A 22,098-nucleotide genomic window follows, 5' to 3' on the forward strand; every position below is an offset into this window, starting at 1 on the left:
GATGTTTTCTCTGGCAGAAGTGTTACTGGGGCAAATACTTCAAAAACACAATGAAGTGACAAATGTATGAGATGTGCATCACATGGACAAATGCTTGTTTATTTCATGTTTGAAATGTAATTCAAGTTGTAGTCCTGTATTCTATACTCTTGGTCCTGTACTCTGTTTACAGGAGAGGGTCGGTGAAAAACATAAAGCAGTTTAACAAGATTTTGTATTAAAAGCAGGCAAGAACAGTGCAAAGTAGCACATGAAAAATGCAAGAAATCTTTACAAAACAATGTGATGCGGACGATCACCAGTTAAAACATTAAAACATAGAATCTTATAACATTAGAAAATGAATATAGATCGAACCAAAAGGGACACAATATGACAGAGACAAAACAAATGAGAGCAGACAATGCAAGTAATTAATGATAATTAATTTGCTTACAGTGCACAGGGGGTTGAATGTACTACAATCTACTCAAGTACTGTAGTAACAAATGTTGAAGAACCTGTACTGAAATGGAACATTTCCATTTTGCTTATCATTTTATTCCACAAAATTTGTGTGACAGCTAAAGTTACTTTTCAGATCACAATTATTCATTATTTTCCTTTCCAGTGAAAACTGGATTAAAGATTATTAAACATGTCAGTAAGCAAACAAAATACTATGAGCCAGCATCAATATACATAAAACGTTTACTGATAAAATAACTATCTATGTTATCACTGACAGAGCATCAGTAGGCCTAATGCATTGTTCACTACACCTAACCGTGGACTACAGTAGTGCACACCAGTAGCAGTCTGTGAGGTCTCCTCTCCGGCAGGGGGCGCTGAGAGCCGCCCGGACACCCAGAGGACCGGAGAAGAAGCCAGGGCTCAGGGCAGAAGCTGATTAGAGGAACAGCCAGCAGACACAGGTGGTGGTCGGTGGCATCTGACAGGAGAACAATAAACAGAAAAAACAACATGAACGAAGGTATAGAGGGGACGGAGCGGTTCCTGAGCCCGGGCAGCGGCAGGGGCCTGCGGGCGGTGAGGCACTTCTCTGCTGGGGAGCTGGTGTTCGCCTGCCCGGCTTACTCTTACGTGTTGACGGTGAATGAGAGGGAAGCACACTGTGAGAACTGCTTCTCCAGGTAACACCTTACCTCCATAACACAGCTGGGAAAACACCTCTGGGACGGCTAGCTCTAGGGTGTTGTGTTTTATTGTGTTCTTTTATTAAAGCAAAGAAAGGGACTGAAGGGTCCATATGGACGCAGGCTAACCTCCATGCATAGCTAGGTTAGCTTGTGAACCTCTGCAGACTAAAGTGGGTCAGTGCAGGCAGTAGCTCACCTGACTGACTCTGCAGAATGTCTTCAATGCACTGCAGTCAGGAGAGCCTAAAATAGATGCAAACATTAGTAGTACTACAGTGGTTATAAAGAAACCTGCTTCCCTGTTGTCACAATGAGTCTATTTATATGCTAGCACACATTCTTAAATAGGCTACTCATAATCACAGGTAGTGCAGGAAGAAATATTGACATATGTCACTTAAGTAACAGTATATGAATGTTCTGTTACCATTGAAAGTACTGCATTCAAAATGTATATTAAGTACCTAAAGTAAAATCATGCAGGATGAAACATTTCTTAATCATAAATATTGCATTGCTGGATTACAATTTTTACATTTGTTATTATCCAATAATGTGTTTATCACTTTAGTAGTGTAGTCAGTGAAGGTGGGACTCATAATATTCCCTTTTTACACTGATAGGTATCTGAACATATCAATAATTTATGGTTGAGTTATATTATGTTTTAAGATTATGAGAAAAATATACAATATATCCTTGTGAATTAATGTGAAGTAGAAGTATAAAGTAAAATAAAATGGACACACTCAAGTCAAGTACCGCAAAGTTTCACAATATTTTGATAAATGTATTTAGTTATAAAATACCACTGATAACGGGTAGTTAGCTCACTCAAAGAGCCACTTCAGTCATGTTCTAACGTTTCTTCGTAGTGTCACATTTCTGCCTACCCCACCACACTTCAAGTACTCTCTGTTTATCTCTACGAATCCTACACATGCTTTTATGAACCTAAAAGTCAACGCAAGAAAGACAACCCTGCAGTCTATTATATAATGTTCTATATATGTTATTTTTAAGTATAAAGTTTAACTCATGTATCAGTTGTACATGAATTCAGGAAGGTGTAGGATGTGGACTGGTTGAAACAGCGGCATATAAGCTTCAGAAAGTGTGTGTGTGTGTGTGTGTGTGTGTGTGTGTGTGTGTGTGTGTGTGTGTGTGTGTGTGTGTGTGTGTGTGTGTGTGTGTGTGTGTGTGTGTGTGTGTGTGTGTGTGTGGTGTGTGTGTGTGTGTGTGTGTGTGTGTGTGTGTGTGTGTGTGTGTGTGTGTGTGTGTGTGTGTGTGTGTGTGTGTGTGTGTGTGTGTGTGTGTGTGTGTGTGTGTGTGTGTGTGTGTGTGTGTGTGTGTGTGTGTGTGTGTGTGTGTGTGTGTGTGTGTGTGTGTGTGTGTGTGTGTGTGTGTGTGTGTGTGTGTGTGTCAAAAACATGAAGAAAAGTTCAGCTGTGATGCAGTGCACCTCTTGCCTACTTTTTCTGTTGAGGTCTGATGCACATTGAAGCTCTTTTTGAGACTTTTCAGAGTTAAATGAACTCTCCCTCTCTGTCTGCCACTTTCATTTACACATGCTTCCTACTCAAGCTGCCGTTAAGTTTTGTAGAGCAGTAAAAGGTTAGGGTGCTAAATATAGTTGTTGTCCATGTGTCCGAAGACAGGAGGAGAAGGCCAGGGGTAAGAGTGCAATGGAAGTGGTGGACATGCGTGTACATCTGTTCATAATCACTCAGAAACACTGTGTCTCCTGCTGAGATAATCCTTAATCACTTGTGTTAAACAACTGACTTGACTGGAATAGTTTCTAAAACATTTGTATTTAATCCCACGGCTAGCAACTGTAAGCATCAGGTAAAGACTTCTCCCCAGCTGAAGGAGTGTGTTATTTCATGCAGATGAATACGTTTATATCCTGCTGAAATACTGTTACACCGACACATTCATCACATCTGTAGTGGAGTAACGTGTTGTGTCTTCATGTCGTTGCAGGAGAGAAGACCTTTTTAAGTGTGGCAAATGTAAGCAGGCCCACTACTGCAATGTAGAGTGTCAGGTAAGAGTGCTTTCTGCTTCCCTTTTTGAATTTTCATGGCAGGCTTGTAGTTTCTATTTGCAAATATGTGTACCAATTGATATGGTCAACTGAAGGAACTGAACACAAACAGGTTATCGGTTACATACATCCAAAAAATGTTGTCAGACATTTTGACTGACAACAATCTCTGTTACATCAAAATGTTGCACAATTTAAAATTGCTGAAAAACACAATGTGCAGATTTTTCGTGTGATTGTTAACTAAAAAAACTGAAATAATATAAGTAATGTTTAGTTAAAAAATATGTCTTAAAAATCTTCTTAATTCTTTGTTCTTGTAACCAACATTTGAACGTTGGACCCCACAGCTCCATGCAGGCACACATTTAAACTGCTGTTGCTATGACGATTCAGTCTATCCGCCCTCTGTCTAGTTTTAGTTTCATGTCATAAAACACACTCGGCACACTGCAGTAAAAGTAAGGAGTTTTCTATTGTCTTGTACAAATGCAACGGCCAATAATTTATAGATGATAATACAAATAATTTATCATCCATTGTGTTAATTTAAGTTGCTCTGTCTTCTTGTCTCGCATTATTGCTTTTGTCTCTCAAGTATTGTCCTGTTGAATGAGATGAATGTCTGTAATAAAGGAGGGTTACTAACTGTTCTCCATGTGTGTGTTATTTGTGCAGAGAAGCGATTGGACCATGCATAAGCTGGAGTGTGTAGCTATGTGTGCCGATGGGGAGAACTGGTGTCCATCAGAGACTGTCCGACTGGTGGCTCGAATCATCCTCAAACAGGTACATTAACAAGAAAAACAAGTATATGTTCGCAACCAGTTAACCATAAGAGTTAATATGGTATTTCCCCGTCATCACCAGAGCATGGAAAACTAAAAGTAGGAACGTTAAAGAAGATAACGAGTCAAATAATATAAGTAGCTGTTCTGATATTATGTAAATGTCATGAGCTAGATCTTATTTTAGGCAATAAACCAGCTCTGAGCCGCTGGAGAAACAATGCTGACTGATCTCAGTTTAATTTGATACTTTTGCATGAGTAGTGTTATAGGTGTATAATTAGTTTAAAGTGGACCTATCATGCTATATTTGAATAATATAGTGTAGGACCATACCTATATAAGGCATATTTATACTTTTTTTTTCTTCAAAATACCAAACAGATCATGCATTTTAGCCATGCCTCATTTTGCTCAATTTGACAATTTCTAGCTCTGGGCAGATTCAGTGAGAACAGCACCATCTACGGGCCTGGCATATGTAATACAGCGTCTCCAGCGCTTTCGAACGGCAATGGCCGTGGCTGTCTCCTCCTGATTGGTGGAGTTGGCCCAATAGCCGTAGCGCCACCGTCCTGACGTCAGGACAGTGTTCAAATCTGGATCAGTTTTTATCAGATCCGTTGCAGCCCCTTTTTTAGAGATTTGGGTATGGAGGAAAATAGAGAGGGTTGTGTTCTCTGACACTTGGTGAGTTCCCTGGAACACCGGGGACACATATTCATGTATAAAAGATGTACAAAAGTGCATTTTGCATGATAGGTCCCCTTTAAGTTAATCAGCTTTGACCACATTAAACACACTCTGAGCGAGTTAAAACAATAATACAAAGCAAACTATTCTTTAGCAATGTGAACATAGCCTTCTTATTGGAATATTTGACGTCTGTGTTTAAAGTAAATGTTAGTGCCATTTAACACCAAAGTTTCTGAAGCCGATGCTGCTTTCTTGCACTTTAAAAAAACATTTGCGATAATAAAGCCTGGAAAAAGGTTGTTTTTATTTTCATGATTATTCATTTAAATGTCTGTCATGTTGCAGAGAGTAACACCAGAGCGCGACCCTTCTGAAAGGCTGCTACTGCTCAGCGAGTTTGAAGCCCGTAAGTAGATATATATTTGTGTGTGTGTCTGTGTGTGTAGGAGTATATGAGCATGCACATGTTAGTTACATCTGTGTGTTCTTTTAGTTACATGTTATGTGTGAGTGTGTGAGTGTTCTGTGTCTCTACAGTTATAGCAGTGTCTCTATATATATCCTCTGCTGTCGCCTCCGGTCCTGGTTCTGTCTCTTTTTATTCACTCACAGGCTCCAGAGCTCTGGGATTTAAATCCCAAGGTTCTGGGTGCTGTAATTTCATTTTCTCTACGCTCCGTTAAAATCTACTGCCTGCCACTGTGCCCTTGGGCTAGGTACTCAACCCTCATTTTGGGGAGACAGATTGTACTGAGAAGCTCTTTCGTGATAACATATGTGCTCCGTATTCGTTGTCAGCCGATAATTACATACAAGAGTTGTGGTAAGAAAATCAAACGCTGTCTAAATAAGAGATTAAACTGTTACCTGATTTGCCATAAACCATGGTTAAATTGCCAACGACTAGTATAAATGTTTCATCTTTAAAATTAACCATTATAGCAATGTTTCATTACCAAGATTTAGATACTGTGCACCATTTTGCAGGGAATTGTGTGTGTGCACGTGTGCATTAAATTACTATTATATAAGTAAATATAAGATAAATAACTTTTTAACCATACCATATTTATACAGATATCCGTGATCATTTTGGTCGCTATTAATGTAAAATGTGGTTTTCACAACGTTTCATTTATAAACCAATTCAAGATTTATAACATAATCATACACAGTAAGTTAATGAAGGAGGGGTACAAAGAGTGTTTGTCAAAATACACATTAATAGGACTGTGTTTCATGTAAGTGCCCGCAAACAGTTTTCTCCACTCCATTTGCTGTTATCATTTAGTCTAAACTGTTGTTGCAGACTCAATGTGTCATCAGAGGATTGTCACATAATAAACCTTCACGCCTGTCCCTCATGCACATAAAGCAGATCAGAGGCCAGCTGCTGCCTGCTGCCACCAGTGTGTGTGTTTGCGTGTGTGTGTGTGTGTGTGTGTGTGTGTGTGTGTGTGTGTGTGTGCGTGTGTGTGACTGACAACGACACATGACCTATACTGTAGCAGTGGAATGCTACACCCACTAACACTGACTGCTTCTTTTGTGAAGCAACTGCAACAGAAAAGCACACTGTATAATAATAATAATAATAGATTTATTTTGTTAGCGCTTTTACAGGTGCTCAAAGTCGCTTTACAAAGATAGTGAAAATAAAAGAACAACAAATAAATATAGTTAAATTAAAACCAAGCAATACAAAAACAATCACACATTAAAAGCCAGACTGAAGAGGTGAGTTTTTGTGAGTGTTTTGAAGGTGGTGAAGTCAGGGCAGTCTCTGATGGGTTGGGGGAGTGAGTTCCAGAGGGAGGGGGAAGCGACGGAGAAGGCTCTGTCCCCCCATGTCCGGTGATTGATGCGGGTGGGGATGGATAGGAGGTTGGCTTCTGATGAGCGGAGGCAGTGGGAAGGGGTGTGGTGGTGTAGCAGGTCTGTGAGGTGGGGGGGGCCTGATTGTTGAGGGCTTTGTGAGTTATGAGCAGGACTTTGAAGTCGATTCTTTGACGTATGAATAGTAAAAATTATGTTTAATATCTGTTAATGTATCAGATTCCCACCTAACAGTGTTTTTTGTTTAGTTGGCCCTTATGTTTCTCTTTTACTAGTCCCTATTTTCTAAAATGGGAGGACTGCCTTAAACTCTTATAAGAACTAAAGTCTTATGTCCAGCTGGTGGCCAAAAAAGACTCCAATGTTCAAGCGCCTTCTTTTTCTCTCCACCTTTTGGTTTTTATTCTCTGTCGACATCCTGCCTGTGTCTTTGTTGTTTCTTACTCTTTCTCTGTCTGTGTTCATTGCCTTTTTTCAGATTTAGATAAGATGGACAGTGAGAAGGACGAGATGAACAATGCAGACATAGCAGCGCTGCACCACTTTTACTCCAAACACATCAGTGATATTCCTGGCGATCAGGCTCTCACTGAACTATTTGCACAGGTAAAATTCTATAGCACTTTGTCGTTCCCACCTAGACATCCACTGATAAATAAACTCTGTGATCCTAGAAGGATCCAGGACCTCCGGTGTGTTTTGTAACCGTTGTTTGATTAGTTAGGAGAGAGGTGTTCGCTGACACATTGACAGCTGTTGACTTTTCTCAATCTATTATAGGACATTCATAATTGCAACATGCACAAAAGAGATAACATGTTCACTCATTACTCATACTCAAAACATGCTCAACCCAAGTGTTACCAATAATGGAAAAAGGGGGATTCAAATACTATATGTAATAAACTATTTTACTTTCTGTACTTAAACTTATATAGTCATTCAGGGCTTCCTAGTTGCACTGAAGAACACATCATTTCATGTTTTTACAGGTTCAGATTAGGGCCAAATGTTTGGACAAAAGTTAAGAACAATAAAAGGATTTTGATGATATATCACTATTTCAACCGTAGAAGCTTTTTTCACACATTATTTGGGTAAGGACTGTCAAAAATGTGAAAGTTCATAACATTTCTCAGTTTGAAATGTTCTCTCTATGACAAATGTTGTTGGGTTCAGAGTGTTGCTTGTGGTTTCTATTTCACACATGGTTGTCATTCACTTGTTATCGGATACACACTGAAGCACATGTAAGCAAACTAGAATCTATCACACACACACACACACACACACACACACACACACACACACACACACACACACACACACACACACACACACACACACACACACACACACACACACACACACACACACACTCTACAGTGGTTAGCTCTGTCATTTGATCCGTCTGTCAGTGCTGCTGTCCCCTTTCTCTCTAAGCTTCACCAACAGCTCTGTTGTCTTCTCCTCTCAAAGCAACATTCAATCCCCACTACCGGATTTCCTCCTCAGTAGAGCAGGCATTGCAGCACATTATACAAATACCATACTCAAATATATTATTCATATCCTAATACTCACCCTGCTGTTCTCTCTTCGCCTGTTTGTTTGTGTCTTCTCTTCTTTCTTTCTTGTCTCCAGGTTAACTGTAATGGTTTCACCATAGAGGATGAGGAGCTCTCCCATCTGGGATCAGCTGTTTTTCCAGAGTAAGTAGTCAATGTGACACGACACCAACAGTCCATCCAATAATCAGTGTTAGGGCTGTGCAATTAATCGTATTTTAATCGCAATTACGATTTTGGCCTGCCACAATTACGAAAACAACATAATCGAAAAAAACAATTATTTTGTTTTGCTAGGTTGTGACAGTGCACTGCAACATATTTGATCTAATTTATTTTTATTTATCATATTCATATATGTTTAGTAGCTTGTTGAAGTGCGCTCCAAAATATTTGTTGATCTTGTTTATTGGTATTTATTATTTTGATATTATTTATTTAAATGTAAATATAAATGTATAATTTATTTTATTTATTTTTGTATTGGTTTTTCAGTTGAATTATACGTTCAGGGTAATCAACAGTTAAAAAGATACTGTTCAAATTATTTGTATTTGTTTTAAAGTACAATAAATGGATGTTTTCAAAGTCAATGAATAATCGTATTTAATAATCGTGATATCAATTATTGACCAAAATAATCATAATTATGATTTTTGCCATAATCGCACAGCCCTAATCAGTGTATTTAACTTTTTAATATGACTCAACTGCTTTGGATTTGCTTATTTGTTTTAGTGTAGGTGTTTATTCCCAACATCAAAGAGCTGCTTAATGTTATTATTTCTCTGATTTCATATCTTTTTTTAAACCGTTGTGCTTCTCCTCCTTTCCTTCTCCTTGTAGTGTAGCACTGATGAATCACAGCTGTAGTCCTAATGTCATCGTGACCTATAAAGGCACAGTGGCAGAGGTCAGAGCTATCAGAGAGATAGACCCTGGAGATGAAGTAAGTGGACAATGGACTAATCACACAACAAAGATGCCTCTCAGTGACAGCTATTCTGATAACACTCACAATCATGTAGAGAAACAAGAAACGCTTATTTCTGTGATTATTTGATTTTCTTCCCCCTCTCCCTCTGTAGGTCTTTAACAGCTACATAGACCTGCTCTATCCAACAGAAGACAGGAAAGAGAGGTTGTTGGATTCCTACTTCTTCTCATGCCAGTGTACTGAGTGCACCTCCAAGTCTAAGGTATGATAGCCTTATCTGTCCCAAGTTTTTTTGTCTATATTGTTGCCCCCATTAGCCAGTACATAGTAATTACCATTTGGCAGAGACCACTGCGTAGGAGCAGCAGATTGTAGAATATAACGTAATACAAAGTTTCTGGAGTACGTGCTTTGAGCTGTTTGGACTTATGACAGTTAAATAAAAACAATAGTTCTCCAGTCTTTATCTTATTCTTTTGGCAGGAAATTAGACCAAACTTGTGGAAACATGTATCTGGTATCAATAATCAACAGGTTTGCTTTTGTAAAAATGTGAAAATCGTATCTAGTTTGTCATTTCCAGCTTTGAGTAGCTCCCATTGTGCATAACTCCCTTAATGGTTTAGATTATCTTATGTATGATATGTTTCTTGGAAATTGATCCTCAAATCATTCCCTTTATTTTCTTTCTAGGACAAAGCAAAAATGGAGACCAGGAAGCTGAGTTCTCCACCAGAGCCAGAGAAAATCAGATCCATGGTCCATTACGCCAAGATTGTGATCGAGGAGTTCAGGAGAGCCAAGCACTACAAAAATATCCTCTTCCTCGGTTTATAACTGCATTTCTCTTACATTTCCAGTCCGTTTTCAACCTTTCACTTCCCAGCCTCCTTTTCTTCTTCTAAGCATTGTTTGTGTCATTATTCCTTGACTCTGGCACCCCCCAGTGAGCTGCTGGAGATTTGTGAGCTCAGCCTGGAGAAGATGGGAGCGATATTTGCAGACACAAACGTGTACATGCTGCACATGATGTATCAGGCCATGGGAGTCTGCCTCTACATGCAGGACTGGGACGGAGCGTTGAGATACGGAGAGAAGATCGTTCAGCCGTACAGGTGAATTCATCTTTGGGGGATTTGTATAGAATCAGGATTGAAGTTACAATAGATCCTTATAAGATGTGACAATGAGTTGTAACGGCGACACAATCTTTAGACAAAGAAGTGGATGATAAAGCCCTGTAGAAACACTCCAGTATTGAAATGCATTTATGACATAACCCAGGCAGAATATGCTAAAAATATGCATTTTATTCCTATTTTACTATTTTAATTAATTGATTTAACTGGACTTTGCCGCTTAAAATAATACAATTATTTTCTTAAGGGCACAATATGACTTTAACCTTTCTCCCCATGAAGAGTTCTCTGTCCCGCTTACAATATACAGTATGTACTCTACAACAGATGTTATATTGGGTTGTTTGAATACACTCACACTCAACATATTTCCCTCTGTGTTACACAACACTCCACAACATCTCAAATATCTTTCATATTTTACTTTTGAACTCTACTAGTTTTATATGTTCTGAACTTTTATAGTACAACGACAAAACCCATTGTAACATCAATCAACATTGTTTCATCTCGCATTCACAGCTTGGCTTGATGTATAAATAATGTTCTCTCTGCAGCGTTCACTACCCGGCCTACTCTCTGAACGTGGCGTCTATGTATTTAAAACTGGGACGTCTGTATTTGGGGCTGGAGAAGAAGAAACAAGGAATCAGAGCTTTGAAGAGGGTACGTTTACTGACATCTGGACATTATGCATACCAACTAATTTGTGCTTTTGTCAAACAATATTTCACTTTATTGTATGAAATAACAATAGTCCCATGCACCCAAGGACTTAATACAGTATGATTTAAAAACAAAATTACTTTATCTCATAATATACAAAAAAACAATCCAGTATTTAGAACCTATGAACTGGTAATAATATCATCTAAAATCAAAAATATGCACAGACATTTAGTGTAAAAAAAACCTGATTTTGAAACCCCGATTTTGACCGGTGAATCTTCATGTGCCCTAACGTTAACCCGTACCAGATTTCAAGACTTTAGTCGAATCACAACAAATGGTTTGGCGCATTTTTCCATATCATTCTAAATATAGCCATAGGGCACAAATTAGTTATTATTTGGCAAAATGAAGGTAGAACATTACAATTAAATTTAAAAGCAGTAAATAAGTGAGCTGTAAAAAGCAACTGCAGTCAGAAGTTTAGAGATATTAGGTAAGTCAGTTTCTTGTTTAATAACCATGAATTGTGATGTCCTACCTACGCTGTACGAATGTTTAGGAAACAAAACACATCACACCTTTGTAATCAAGTTATTCCAAATATTGTAGTTTCTATGATTTTCATGCTTTTCTGTTTTCAGGCTGTTGCCATCATGGAGATGGCTCATGGGAAAGATCACAATTATGTAGCGGAAGTCAAACGGGAAATCGAGGAGCAGAAATAAACAATGAGAGTTTAAAGACGAGACGCACTGGAATAAGGAACCTCTCTTTAAAGCAGCAACAACAACAATAAACATCACAACCGCATGCTATGCATCTTATACCTCTCTGTTTTATGGTCACCCACTTTATTGTTTTTCTTGCCTGGTTGTAGGCATGGGGTTTTTTTCACGTCTTTTTTTCAACATTTGATGTGACGATAATCATGTTTTCTACCTGAAACTCCATACTTCCTGTCAGACCTGGAGTCAAAGCAAACAAATAATGGTAAAAATGTTTGGAATGAAAAAAGTGACTTAAATACTTTCTGTGTGCTAAAACTCAATAAACCCATTCAACGCGATAAAAAAATAACTTAAAACTGCCTTTAAAGCTGTCTTTTCGAGGAAGCACCCCTTTCATTTGAACGCCACATAAACGACGTGTTCTGCCTGTGTTCATTAGACCCATCAACCCACGTGTTTCATCATTATGTATGTCTTCGTCAGCCGTTTCAGATGCACAGTTGTCCTCCAGAGAAATTGTTTAATGATTTGGACTTCTGTACAAGCTGGTAGTTGTTATAAAGGGCATTATACTGATACCCAGCCAATGCATTTGATTCTATCAAACTGATTTGCTGGCTTCATAGGTTCTTGTTTAAAATGTGAAAATATGAGGACTGACCATGCATCAGATACTCTGTAGCAACGGAGAAGAGAATGCAAAGAACTTTTCCTAAATGAATAACAAGTGGTTTGTTTGGCTTGTCTTATAGTATGTTTGGCTTGTTTAAAGAACCAGAAAAAGTGTTGCATGTTTATGTAAAAAATGTTTCTTATGAGCCTTGTTGACCAAAGGGGCCATGGGTTAAACTGATAGGAGCCAGCTATAATCCTCTACTCACAGTCTATCCTTAAATAGGGGTGCTGATCTGAGACCATGCTGCTTCTTAAATCCCAGTGAGGACATTTGAACCATTACCTGACCAATGATCCTGGGTCAAGGCCCCATTGCTCTCAGGAAAAAAGGAACAACACGGTAGCTTTTGTTGTCTTTTGTCTAGAAATGCATTATTGTACCTTGTTTTTTAAGCAGCATGAATGCAGATTGTCATTACTTTGGGAATGAAATTACTTGAGCACCTGAGGGCAGATTTTTAACATGCAGTATTTATTTTATACGCAGGTGATCATTTCAGAGATATCATCCTCACAAACTTTGAATTTTATGAACATTATTTAAAAATAAATGGTATCTCCCCCTTTATATCTCTGCATCAGTGTGGTCAAATCATGTTGACAACCAGGATTTTCAGAGATGCTCAAAGTGTTTCTTGTGTTTAATTGTTTTCAAAGAACCCTGACATCATTAGAAAAAAGGAGCAGTTCCATGTTGTAAAACTGTCTCTCTTATGAGTGAGCATGTGTGAAAGTGGCTTTCAGAAGTTTGAACTTGAGGCAATGCCAAGATCATCACCTAGGCCTTATGTTAGGGTTCTAGTTGCACTAAATCTTTCTACAATTTCTGTGACAAAATGATGTCAAAATGACATGTAAGCACATTTTGTTATGTTTTCTTAATTGATGTTCATGGACAGTTGGCCTTGCTGTCACCAGAGAAACTACAGTTATATCTAATTCCTTTATTCTTTTAAAAACCTGTTGCTTCTCCCTTTTGCTTACATTTGACTATGGACGCAGTCTTATGCATGGGTTACTGAGGGTTAGTATTCCCTTGAGTATGAGTCGGCAAATATTTGTAGCAACCTCTCCAGAGGTGACACTTTTTGTAATCTGCAAAGGTGCATCTAAGGTGCCTGCCTTTTGCATACAATATGTCATTCAAAATGTCTGTTCTAATGTTTGTTTTATAAATGAAAAGGGGTTTGAAGTCTGCACAAACCATAAAATATCAAAACCCTCAGTTTGTCAGATTTTAGCACTTCATTTTGTTTTAGGCCAGACTGCAGGAACATGCATATGATTGGTTTTCTGTCATGAAGAAAAAGCATGTGGCACATGGGTTAACAGTAAAATCCATGCTCATGCCGCACAAAAAAAACAGATTAAAGGCTTTTCTGCATTTCTATGATGACTTTTTACTTTGAGGCATGAATGTTATGCATAACTAAATCTGAACCTCTGATTCTTTCTGTATTATGTCACTGAAACTCAATAAAGTGCAGTATGGCACTTGCTTCACATTTATTCATCTTTATTTCTGTTTACCTTTATTTAACCAGAAAGTCTCTTAAATACATTATCCCTTTCAGAAAAGAGACTTGCACAAAATTGCAGTGTTCCGAACCACCACTATGTTTGTATAAACATCAGAGTTGTCCTTTATCTACATTCAAATTAGTCTCAGGAAATCCTACCCCGCCCATACCAACTGATTTAATTTCCAAAATATCTGAGGCAGATTTACTTCAGTGAACTGTTACAGTACTTCTAGACTGTTTAGTAGGCTTACTTTTGCATCATGCCTGGCATATCGTTTTCCTTAGTCAGCTGTGCAGAATTTATATATATTGTAGGATCTCAAATATTTAGGTTACAATGTAAAATGTAGTCTTAACTTGGCTCAAGCTCAAGACGAGCTTGTCATCCCGACCTAAAGTGTATGTATCGTGGAAAACAACAAATAAGTTAGTAGGTATTTCAAAAGTCTATCTGGAGAAGACGTCCAGATATAATAAAGAGAGGAAATAAAAAAATGACCTTTCTTTTTTGTTGTTGCATTCAGCTCTACAAATTCACACCACACGGTGGCCCTGTTGGGACAAACGGAACTAAACCAATCTTGTTGAGTGTATGAATTACGTCACAAACACTGTCCAATGGGCATGAAATGTTATATGACTGACGTCACATGAAGTAGCCAATGAGCATAGAGCTGAGTGAATTTCGGTTTCCTCCGGTGAGTTTGAATTTTCCAACGAGACCAACCCCAAACAATCTGACTGTGAGATAAAGGAGCAGCGCGCCCAAAGTAAGTGTGCATCTATCTTTAATTTAAACTCTTGTAGCGATTCGTTTAAGCCATAAATGTACTTCAACACAACATGCCATCTCGTTTCACAAAGCATGTTGTATCCGCCCAGCCGTTCATTTGTGGAGTTTTGTTTAAAATAAAAATCAACGTTTGCTCAAACAATTTTCAACCCAGCTAAAGTTAACGCCAGATTAACACCAACATAAACAGACTTTGCATACGTTAACGTTTCTTCTTATATTGACAGTAAGTGCAGTGGCGACTATCTCAGACGTGTGTTTATCCAGTATTCTGTAAAAAATATTGCAACTAGTTGCTGTCCGTTACGTTAGCTACGGTTAACTGTAACGTTTAGTTAGCAAACGCTAGCTAATCGATAAATGCTAATTCCACGATGCCCACACTTTTGTAAAATACGGCTGTCATAACCGTTTTATTAAACTAACTGAAAGTAATGTTAAACTCCAGCGAACGATTCTTTCAAAGTTTACGTCAATTTAGCCTAAGTGTTTGTTTATGAGATGTCATGCATCAACGCAAGCCTGGCAAGCAATTGTTATTTTCGTTTTTGGTAACCATTAATTACCTCGCGACAGTGGCAGAGAGTAACTAAGTACATATGACATATTTGTAGTTTACATGAGTATTTCCATTTAATGCTACGTTACACTTCTACTCAACTACATTTTAGAGGCAAATAGTGTACTTTTTACTCCGCTATATTTATTTTAACACTCATACTTACTAGTTACTTTATACACATAAAAGACATGATATACTATAATGGTATAATGCATTACTGTACTACTAATCTACGCTGGTCCACACTGACAAACTACAACACTAAAATAGAATAGAATACATGTGCAAAACAAGATAATAAAATAACCATAATAATAACATGTTGTCAAAAGTTCCATTCTGCAATGTGTACTTTTACTTCCAATACTTTAGGTACATTTAGCTGATAATATTTCTGTATTTTGTTTGATTCTGAAATGGGTCATTGTGAAGAATGTAAGCTTTTACTTTGAGGACTTTAATACATTTTGATGCTGTACTTTTACTTAAGTAAAATGTTGAACTGCCTAACGCTTAATTATGTTATGTTTAACACAAGTTGCATTTTGCACACAAGACCTGATTTACATATGAACTATCCCTGTCCATTTTTGTGTCAGCTCATACCCTAATATCTGTTACTTATGGGTCATATGGCTCATTAATGAGTTGCAGATTAGTATTGCCTTTCCCCTTCAAATAAATCCATGTCTGTTAATTCAGGTTTTAAACCATGAGCTGGGCCATGGAGGAGTGGAAGGATGGACTTCCAGGGAAAGCCCTGCAGAAGATCCAGGAGATGGAATCCCAGCTGGACAAACTGAAGAAGGACAGGAACCAGAAACAGTTTCAGCTGGACTCCTTAGAGGCTACCCTGCAAAAGCAGAAACAAAAGGTCAGTGTTCAAGAGGAATGCATTGTAAATAGATGAATTGAATAGGTGTAGATCACTTAAACTTTTGAAACCCCTTGCATAAATTACTGGTGCATTGTCCTAATGGGAGTGAATACCCAATATTCTAACATGTGCTAAAAGAAAGATAGTTGATTACTTATACTTGTTTGTCTTTCTCCAGGCGGACGGTGAACGTTCTGAGACCTCTGCTTTGAAAAGAGAGAACCAGTCTTTGCTAGAGTCTTGTGACTCTCTGGAGAAAGCTCGTCAAAAGGTCATCCATGACCTCGGAGTCAAAGAGCAGCAGGTCAGTTACTGATGTGAGACAGAACGGAAATATCAGCTGCGGTTTATTACTATTTCATTTGAAGTTAGAATTTAGTTTAATTCTATTGGACACGGTTATAAGATCACTAATACTTAACAGACAGTAGTCATATATTTCAGATGTATTTAAAGCAAACCAACAAGATATTTTTTTTTAATCAACTGTATTGAAAGAAAACAAAAACTAATAATTGTTTTCCCGAACCTAGGTGAGCTACCTTGACGGCCAGCTGAACGCTAGCAGGAAGACCATAGAGCGACTGGAGCATGAGCTTAAGAAGTGAGTGACGATAAATTAACAAATTTGCTGCTGCTGTTCCATCGTAAAGTACTGATTAATTCATGCTTAACATAATTAGATGTACCCTATTTGATCCTGACTTCTGAATGACTGATTACTCTTCCTTTGTTGTCTTTCCATCTGCTCAGGTACAAGAATGAACTGGACCGTTCGCAGCCTGCTGGCTCTTCCTCCTTGTCGTCCTCCTCCTCTTCTGATATTCAGCACTACACTACTCCACAGAAGAGTTACCCTACCCCAGTTTCTGGAGCAGCCTACAGGCAGCAGGGTATTTTGTTTTGTTATCATATAAGTTGTATAGTTTCCTCTCAGACTGGTTTTAATATAATTGTTAAATATATTGCTTCTTCTCATCTTTTTTTTTTAAAAGACATGTATCTTACTGACTCTTGTGTTCCATAGATAACAGACTAGATGAGCTTCAGGAGAAATACAGCCAGGAGGTGGAAGAAAGAAAAAGGCTGGAGACTGAACTCAAAGTCATGCAGGTCAAAGTGAGTACATTTATTATATTTATTATGTGGGTTTATTTTTTGTAGTCTCTTATGTTTAATTATCTCTTCTCTTCTAGATGTTGAACCAGTCCTCAGTCAGTGTTAGCCACAAGGACATAGCTGCTCGCCAAGCTGGATCTTCGATATTCCCATGGCAACAGGATCAGGCCCACAGCCGCCAGTCCCAGGATGCAATGGAAACGCCTCTGAAGAGGCAGGGAGCCTCCCTGTGGGACGCCCTGGAGGAAACCCCCATTAAAAGCAGCCAGCGGATGAGCTCTACCAGAGCGGCGCAGAGTCCCTGTGGATCCTCCCAACAGATGGAGCAGCTGAAGACACTCAACCAAGGTAGACTGTTTACACTTGATTGGGAAATAATATATTTTATAGTGTTGGTGGTATCCTTTCATTTTGCACATGTACAACCTCTGAAAGATGTATTTTCAGAGGTTAAACTTTTGAGTTAAATATCCCTATTATGTCCTGCAACAACATTTCCATTATACCTTCTCATCCTCAGAGTTGCGTGGCCGTGTGTCAGAGCTGGAGAGGAACCTGTCCACTCAGGAGAAGGATATTCGTAACCAGGCATCCAAGCTGCAGGAACTTCAAACCCAACTGACCCAGGCCCGCAAAGAGCTGACTGAGCGGGACAGAGACGTGGCCAAGACCAGCCACGAGCTGAGTCAGGCCACAGACAGACACCAGCAGGTTGTGACCAAGGTAGGATCTTATGATTGGTTCATGGTAACTCTATTAATATGGGATATATTGTTTTTGTTTAATATCTGCTAGATACCCTTGTTCAAGATAGGCAAGCCTGGTAAAATCATAAGAAAACATTTGAATGACTGATAACAATTCTGCCTTTTATTCCTTAGTGTTCATCAATTGAACAGAAGCTGAAACAAGTCTCAGAGGAGATGAGCTGTCAGAGGCACAACGCTGAGAGCTGCAAACGAGCCCTGGAGCAGAAACTCAAGGACCAAGAGAGAGACAGTCAAAAGGTGCAACAGCCTAGAGCCATAATACCATCAAACCTTTCCCAAATATTATTTTCTTTTCTTAAACTTAATAAAACAACTTCTTGTCTGTTCTGTGTAGGAGCTAGCTCAGCTGCAGAATTCTCACCAGGCTTTGGACCAGCAGCTGAACCAGACCAGAACCAAGCTAACACAAGAGATCCAACAGTCTAAAAAAGAACACAACGTACTGCAGGCTGACATGGAGAAGGTAACTTTGTAACATCTCTGTTTTGCTTTCCCTTCCTCCTCTCTTAATCGTTCTTTCTTCACAGAGCTATCACTGAATCCTTTGAGGATGGCACATAATCCTGTATTTATTTATTTATTTGCCTAATATTACTGGCTACACAAATTATACTATTAATGCCGGCATACATTGACCCAACTTTAATGATTTGGATGATGGCTGTGAGAATATGGAATTGACCTTGAGGTCTGTTGCACCACCTCCCTCTTGTACTTTTCTGTATGTAGGCATGCCAACTGTAGGCAACGCAGACACTTTTGTTTAGCAGATCACATTGTCTCCAATATAAGCATGTAGTTTCCAGCTGTTTGCATCAGCTGCTGTCAATGGGTTGAGAGCATTTGTATGAGACGGATGTGTCAGACTTTCTACTCTTGTGTGTACTTCTTCCTTCTCATTTTAACTCTTCTTACCGTCTTTTCCAGGCGTCCTTTCAAAAGAGTCAGATGGAGAGGGAGGTGGAGGAGCACAAGCAGAAACTGCTGAGGTCAGAGCAGAGCCTCCAGGTCAGTCAGACCAAAGAGCAGGACCTCTGCAAGAAGATGGAGGTGGGTTGCTTTTCATAGAATATCCACTTCATATAATTCTACACTGACAACCACCTTGCAAATATGCTGGTATAACTTTATTTATTCAGTCTTAACAGCCATTTCTGGCCAACTAAAAACAACATGATATGTTATCCTTATTTGTTGCTAAAAGGTTTTGGTGTACAGTATTAATGTCAACACTATGGCCAGGTGTCTTTTTGCAACATTTTTGTTCTCACGGTCTCCATGTCTTCCCTTAACTCGTGTTCTCTTCACATTTCCCTTGCCTCCAGGAGCTGCAGAAAGAGAAGAACAGTGTGACTGTTCAGTTGGATCAGAGCAGCAGGCGTCTTAGTCAGCTGGAGGAGGAGAAGAAGGGTTCAGATCAGAGCTTTAAACGCACCCAGGGCTTACTAGATGACCTCAAAGGTAAGTTAGTTATAGAAACGTTAGTAGCAGAATTTATTACCCAGAATAATCTCATGTTTAACTCGTTTGTCTTTTTGTTCTCAAGCTAAATCTGAAGGGCAGGCGGATGAGCTGAAGAGACTTCAGACTAAACTGGAGCAGCAGACTCAGAATTCAGCCCGAGATCTGGACCATTTGAAAAAGACACTTTCTGATGCAGAGACCAAAAATGACAGGTAAGCAGTAGGGCTGCTCGATTATGGCAAAAATCATAATCTCGATTATTTGGGTCAATAATTGATATCACGATTATTAAAAACGATTATCCATTTACTTTGAAAACATCCATTTATTGAAAAAAAATGTGAACAGTATGTTTTTAACAGTTGATTACCCTGAAGTATAATTCAACTGAAAAACCAATAATTAAAAAAATCGTTTTATTTCGATTATGTTGTTTTCATAATCGTTGCAAGCCAAAATCGTAATTGCGATTAAAATACGATTAATTGAGCAGCCCTAAAGCATAGTTGAACTGTTGGAAAGAACGAAATTCAGTCACATATTGTAATAACGAATAGAAAACATACATTACTATGATATTTAACATGCTCTTGAATGTATTTATCAACGTAGATCTCAGAGTGAACTGCAGAAACAGAAGCAAGAGACCGAGAGGCTGACCAACAAGTTGACAGTTTTGGAGAAGGAGAGCCAAGAGCTGCAATCCAATCTCAGTGCGAGTCAGAAGGAGAGCAAGGAACTGATTCAAGAACATCAAGTTCTGCTGGAGTGGAAGAAAGAAAAGGAGACCGTGGTTAATGAAACCGAGGCTGTGCAGAAAGTCCTCACTGACAAGATTGAAAACTTGGAGAAGAGCATCAACTCGCTAAATGAGGCCAATGAGGCAGTTAAGGTACAGGTCTATAGTTTTCCAATTAATTAACTTAAAGTATGGGTTAGGAAAGATAAACTACACAGTTTAACCCTTAGATGCACGAGTGACTGGACCCTACACTCTTCCATAAGTGGGTCAAAAAGGACCCGTATTAGAATAATGTGTTTTTATGCCATTTTTGTCATTTTGGTTAAGAAAAATCACTTGTATAATATTTTGTATTATATTTTGGTTCACACTAGAAATATTTTATATTTAACTTTTCACTATTTATAATTTTATATGCATATTGATGCAAAGATCTCTGCTATTCTGAGACCCTCACAGTATTCCAGTCCCTTTTCAAAACTCATCTCTTCTCCTCTTGTCTACTCATAGCCCCCCCCTCCATCAATCCATGCCGGTTGATCAAGTTTGATAGTCCTATACCCCCCACCTTAACCTTCCCTTATATTGTAAAGCGATTTTGAGTCCTTGAAAAGCCCTATAAAAATATAATTTATTATTATTATTATACTGACGGGTATCAGATCTTGCTGTGTAAAATAATCTTCCTGAGAGGTGTCACTTGTGATGTCGTCTGTGTGGTCTACAGTAAATGTATTCCTGACAGCAACAGGTGATAAGAATCAAAGGTTCACATAGGATCCCATAGAAAGAGCATGCGGGTCATTTTTGACCCACTTATGGAAGCTTGGGGTAGTAATACAAAAACTACTATTTCTTAAAATGTAAATAAAAAAATTGAATGGCATGATATCCAAAACATGTTTTTTTGAGGAATAGCTGGAATATGAAATGATAAAAAATTGTAATTACAAAGATACTTCAAGAAAACCACCTCACCGGGTCAAGAAATACCCACTTATGCATCTAAGGGTTACAGTCATTGATAAGAACCTGTTTTTTATTCTGTCGTCTAGTGCATCCTAAGACGTGTTGATGTGTATTTATTTGCCATTAATTAACCCTGGCTTTTGAGAATTTGTGGGCTGATACATTTCTTCTCGCTTTTGTAGAAGCAGCTCACGTGTGTGGAGGGAGACAAGGCCCGTCTGTCTGCTCTCATCGATTCCCTGAAGGGAGAACTTCTGAACAAGAGCACAGAGTTGGAGGAGAGGGAGCATCAGTACAACCAGCTCCAGTCTAAATTATCAGAGGTTGGACAGAAACACACCAAAGACCTGGAGAATGTGGCTGTGCAAGTGGCCCAGCTTGAAGCACAGGTGATTTATTATATTGCTGTTTTTTATTTATTGTTTTTGTACAATTAATAGTTCATTTTACATGTTGAATGTGTTCATTGGAAAACAAGATATCCCTCCTTTCCATTATGTAATGGGTTCATAAACATTCTCCCTGCATTTTTGAAGCTTTTTAAAAAAAGATTATCATAATTTTAACGGCTCAGGATACCAAATAACACTATTTAAAGCTGGCTGTCCCTAAAGCAATAGAATAAACAGCCATTGATTACATGTATTCCTCGTTTGTCCTCGAGCTAACTCTATTATCGGCACAGGTCAAAGCTCTGGAGTTGCGGTTGCAAAGGGAAACGAGTCGAGCAGAGCAGGCTGAGAAGACGATCACAGAGCTGCAGGGGGAGCACCAGGCCGCCTGCGACCTCGCTCACTCCAAAGATCAGCTGGTGGAGTTAGGCCAAGCTGAGATCAGCCAGCTGAGAGACAGCCTCGCTCACACCTCTGCACAGCAAGAGGAGCAAGCTGCCAGGTGGGAGTTCAGTTTGTGGTTCAATTACTAATATTGAATCAACTCTTTCTAACAGCCCTTTAATAAATCTAACTTGGACAAACTTCACAAATTAAGTTTTGCTGAGGCGGCATCACTGTGTAACACATGATTAAGAGGACATTTGATTTTGCCACTA

The 22,098-nt window shown here is 38.8% G+C and overlaps 2 protein-coding genes across 2 annotated transcripts in view; both read left to right on the forward strand.

Annotated features, from left to right (window-relative positions):
* The first annotated feature begins 871 nt into the window (after window positions 1-871).
* Window positions 872-13,741, forward strand: smyd2a (SET and MYND domain containing 2a). Its single transcript, XM_034116923.1, has 12 exons — window positions 872-1,133; window positions 3,126-3,189; window positions 3,868-3,978; window positions 5,019-5,079; window positions 6,988-7,115; window positions 8,154-8,221; window positions 8,924-9,026; window positions 9,166-9,276; window positions 9,708-9,828; window positions 9,955-10,129; window positions 10,711-10,819; window positions 11,467-13,741. Exons 1-12 carry the CDS (start codon window positions 964-966, stop codon window positions 11,548-11,550), a joined length of 1,305 nt encoding a protein of 434 aa, XP_033972814.1. The 5' UTR covers window positions 872-963; the 3' UTR covers window positions 11,551-13,741.
* A 720-nt stretch (window positions 13,742-14,461) lies between these two features.
* The window catches only part of cenpf (centromere protein F), a 45,976-nt gene continuing 38,339 nt past the window's right edge, over window positions 14,462-22,098 (forward strand). The window contains exons 1-16 of the mRNA XM_034116348.1: window positions 14,462-14,521; window positions 15,809-15,980; window positions 16,162-16,287; window positions 16,517-16,587; window positions 16,737-16,876; window positions 17,011-17,102; window positions 17,180-17,450; window positions 17,623-17,825; window positions 17,984-18,109; window positions 18,207-18,335; window positions 18,800-18,922; window positions 19,198-19,333; window positions 19,419-19,548; window positions 19,949-20,228; window positions 21,230-21,436; window positions 21,733-21,941. Of these exons, the coding sequence (XP_033972239.1) occupies window positions 15,819-15,980; window positions 16,162-16,287; window positions 16,517-16,587; window positions 16,737-16,876; window positions 17,011-17,102; window positions 17,180-17,450; window positions 17,623-17,825; window positions 17,984-18,109; window positions 18,207-18,335; window positions 18,800-18,922; window positions 19,198-19,333; window positions 19,419-19,548; window positions 19,949-20,228; window positions 21,230-21,436; window positions 21,733-21,941 (2,405 nt within the window). The 5' untranslated portion in view covers window positions 14,462-14,521; window positions 15,809-15,818. The remainder of the gene's footprint in view (window positions 14,522-15,808; window positions 15,981-16,161; window positions 16,288-16,516; window positions 16,588-16,736; window positions 16,877-17,010; window positions 17,103-17,179; window positions 17,451-17,622; window positions 17,826-17,983; window positions 18,110-18,206; window positions 18,336-18,799; window positions 18,923-19,197; window positions 19,334-19,418; window positions 19,549-19,948; window positions 20,229-21,229; window positions 21,437-21,732; window positions 21,942-22,098) is intronic.

The sequence above is a fragment of the Trematomus bernacchii genome, unplaced genomic scaffold (assembly GCF_902827165.1).
Source record: "Trematomus bernacchii unplaced genomic scaffold, fTreBer1.1, whole genome shotgun sequence".
Classification (NCBI taxonomy): domain Eukaryota; kingdom Metazoa; phylum Chordata; class Actinopteri; order Perciformes; family Nototheniidae; genus Trematomus; species Trematomus bernacchii.

What these genes read in the sequence shown, in the direction of transcription:
- smyd2a (XM_034116923.1), top strand. Translation starts at nt 964, where the DNA reads ATGAACGAAGGTATAGAGGGGACGGAGCGGTTCCTGAGCCCGGGCAGC. An exon ending in ACTGCAATGTAGAGTGTCAG is followed by an intron (nt 3,190 to 3,867) that starts GTAAGAGTGCTT and finishes TTATTTGTGCAG; the next exon opens with AGAAGCGATTGGACCATGCA. An exon ending in AGTGCACCTCCAAGTCTAAG is followed by an intron (nt 9,277 to 9,707) that starts GTATGATAGCCT and finishes TTTTCTTTCTAG; the next exon opens with GACAAAGCAAAAATGGAGAC.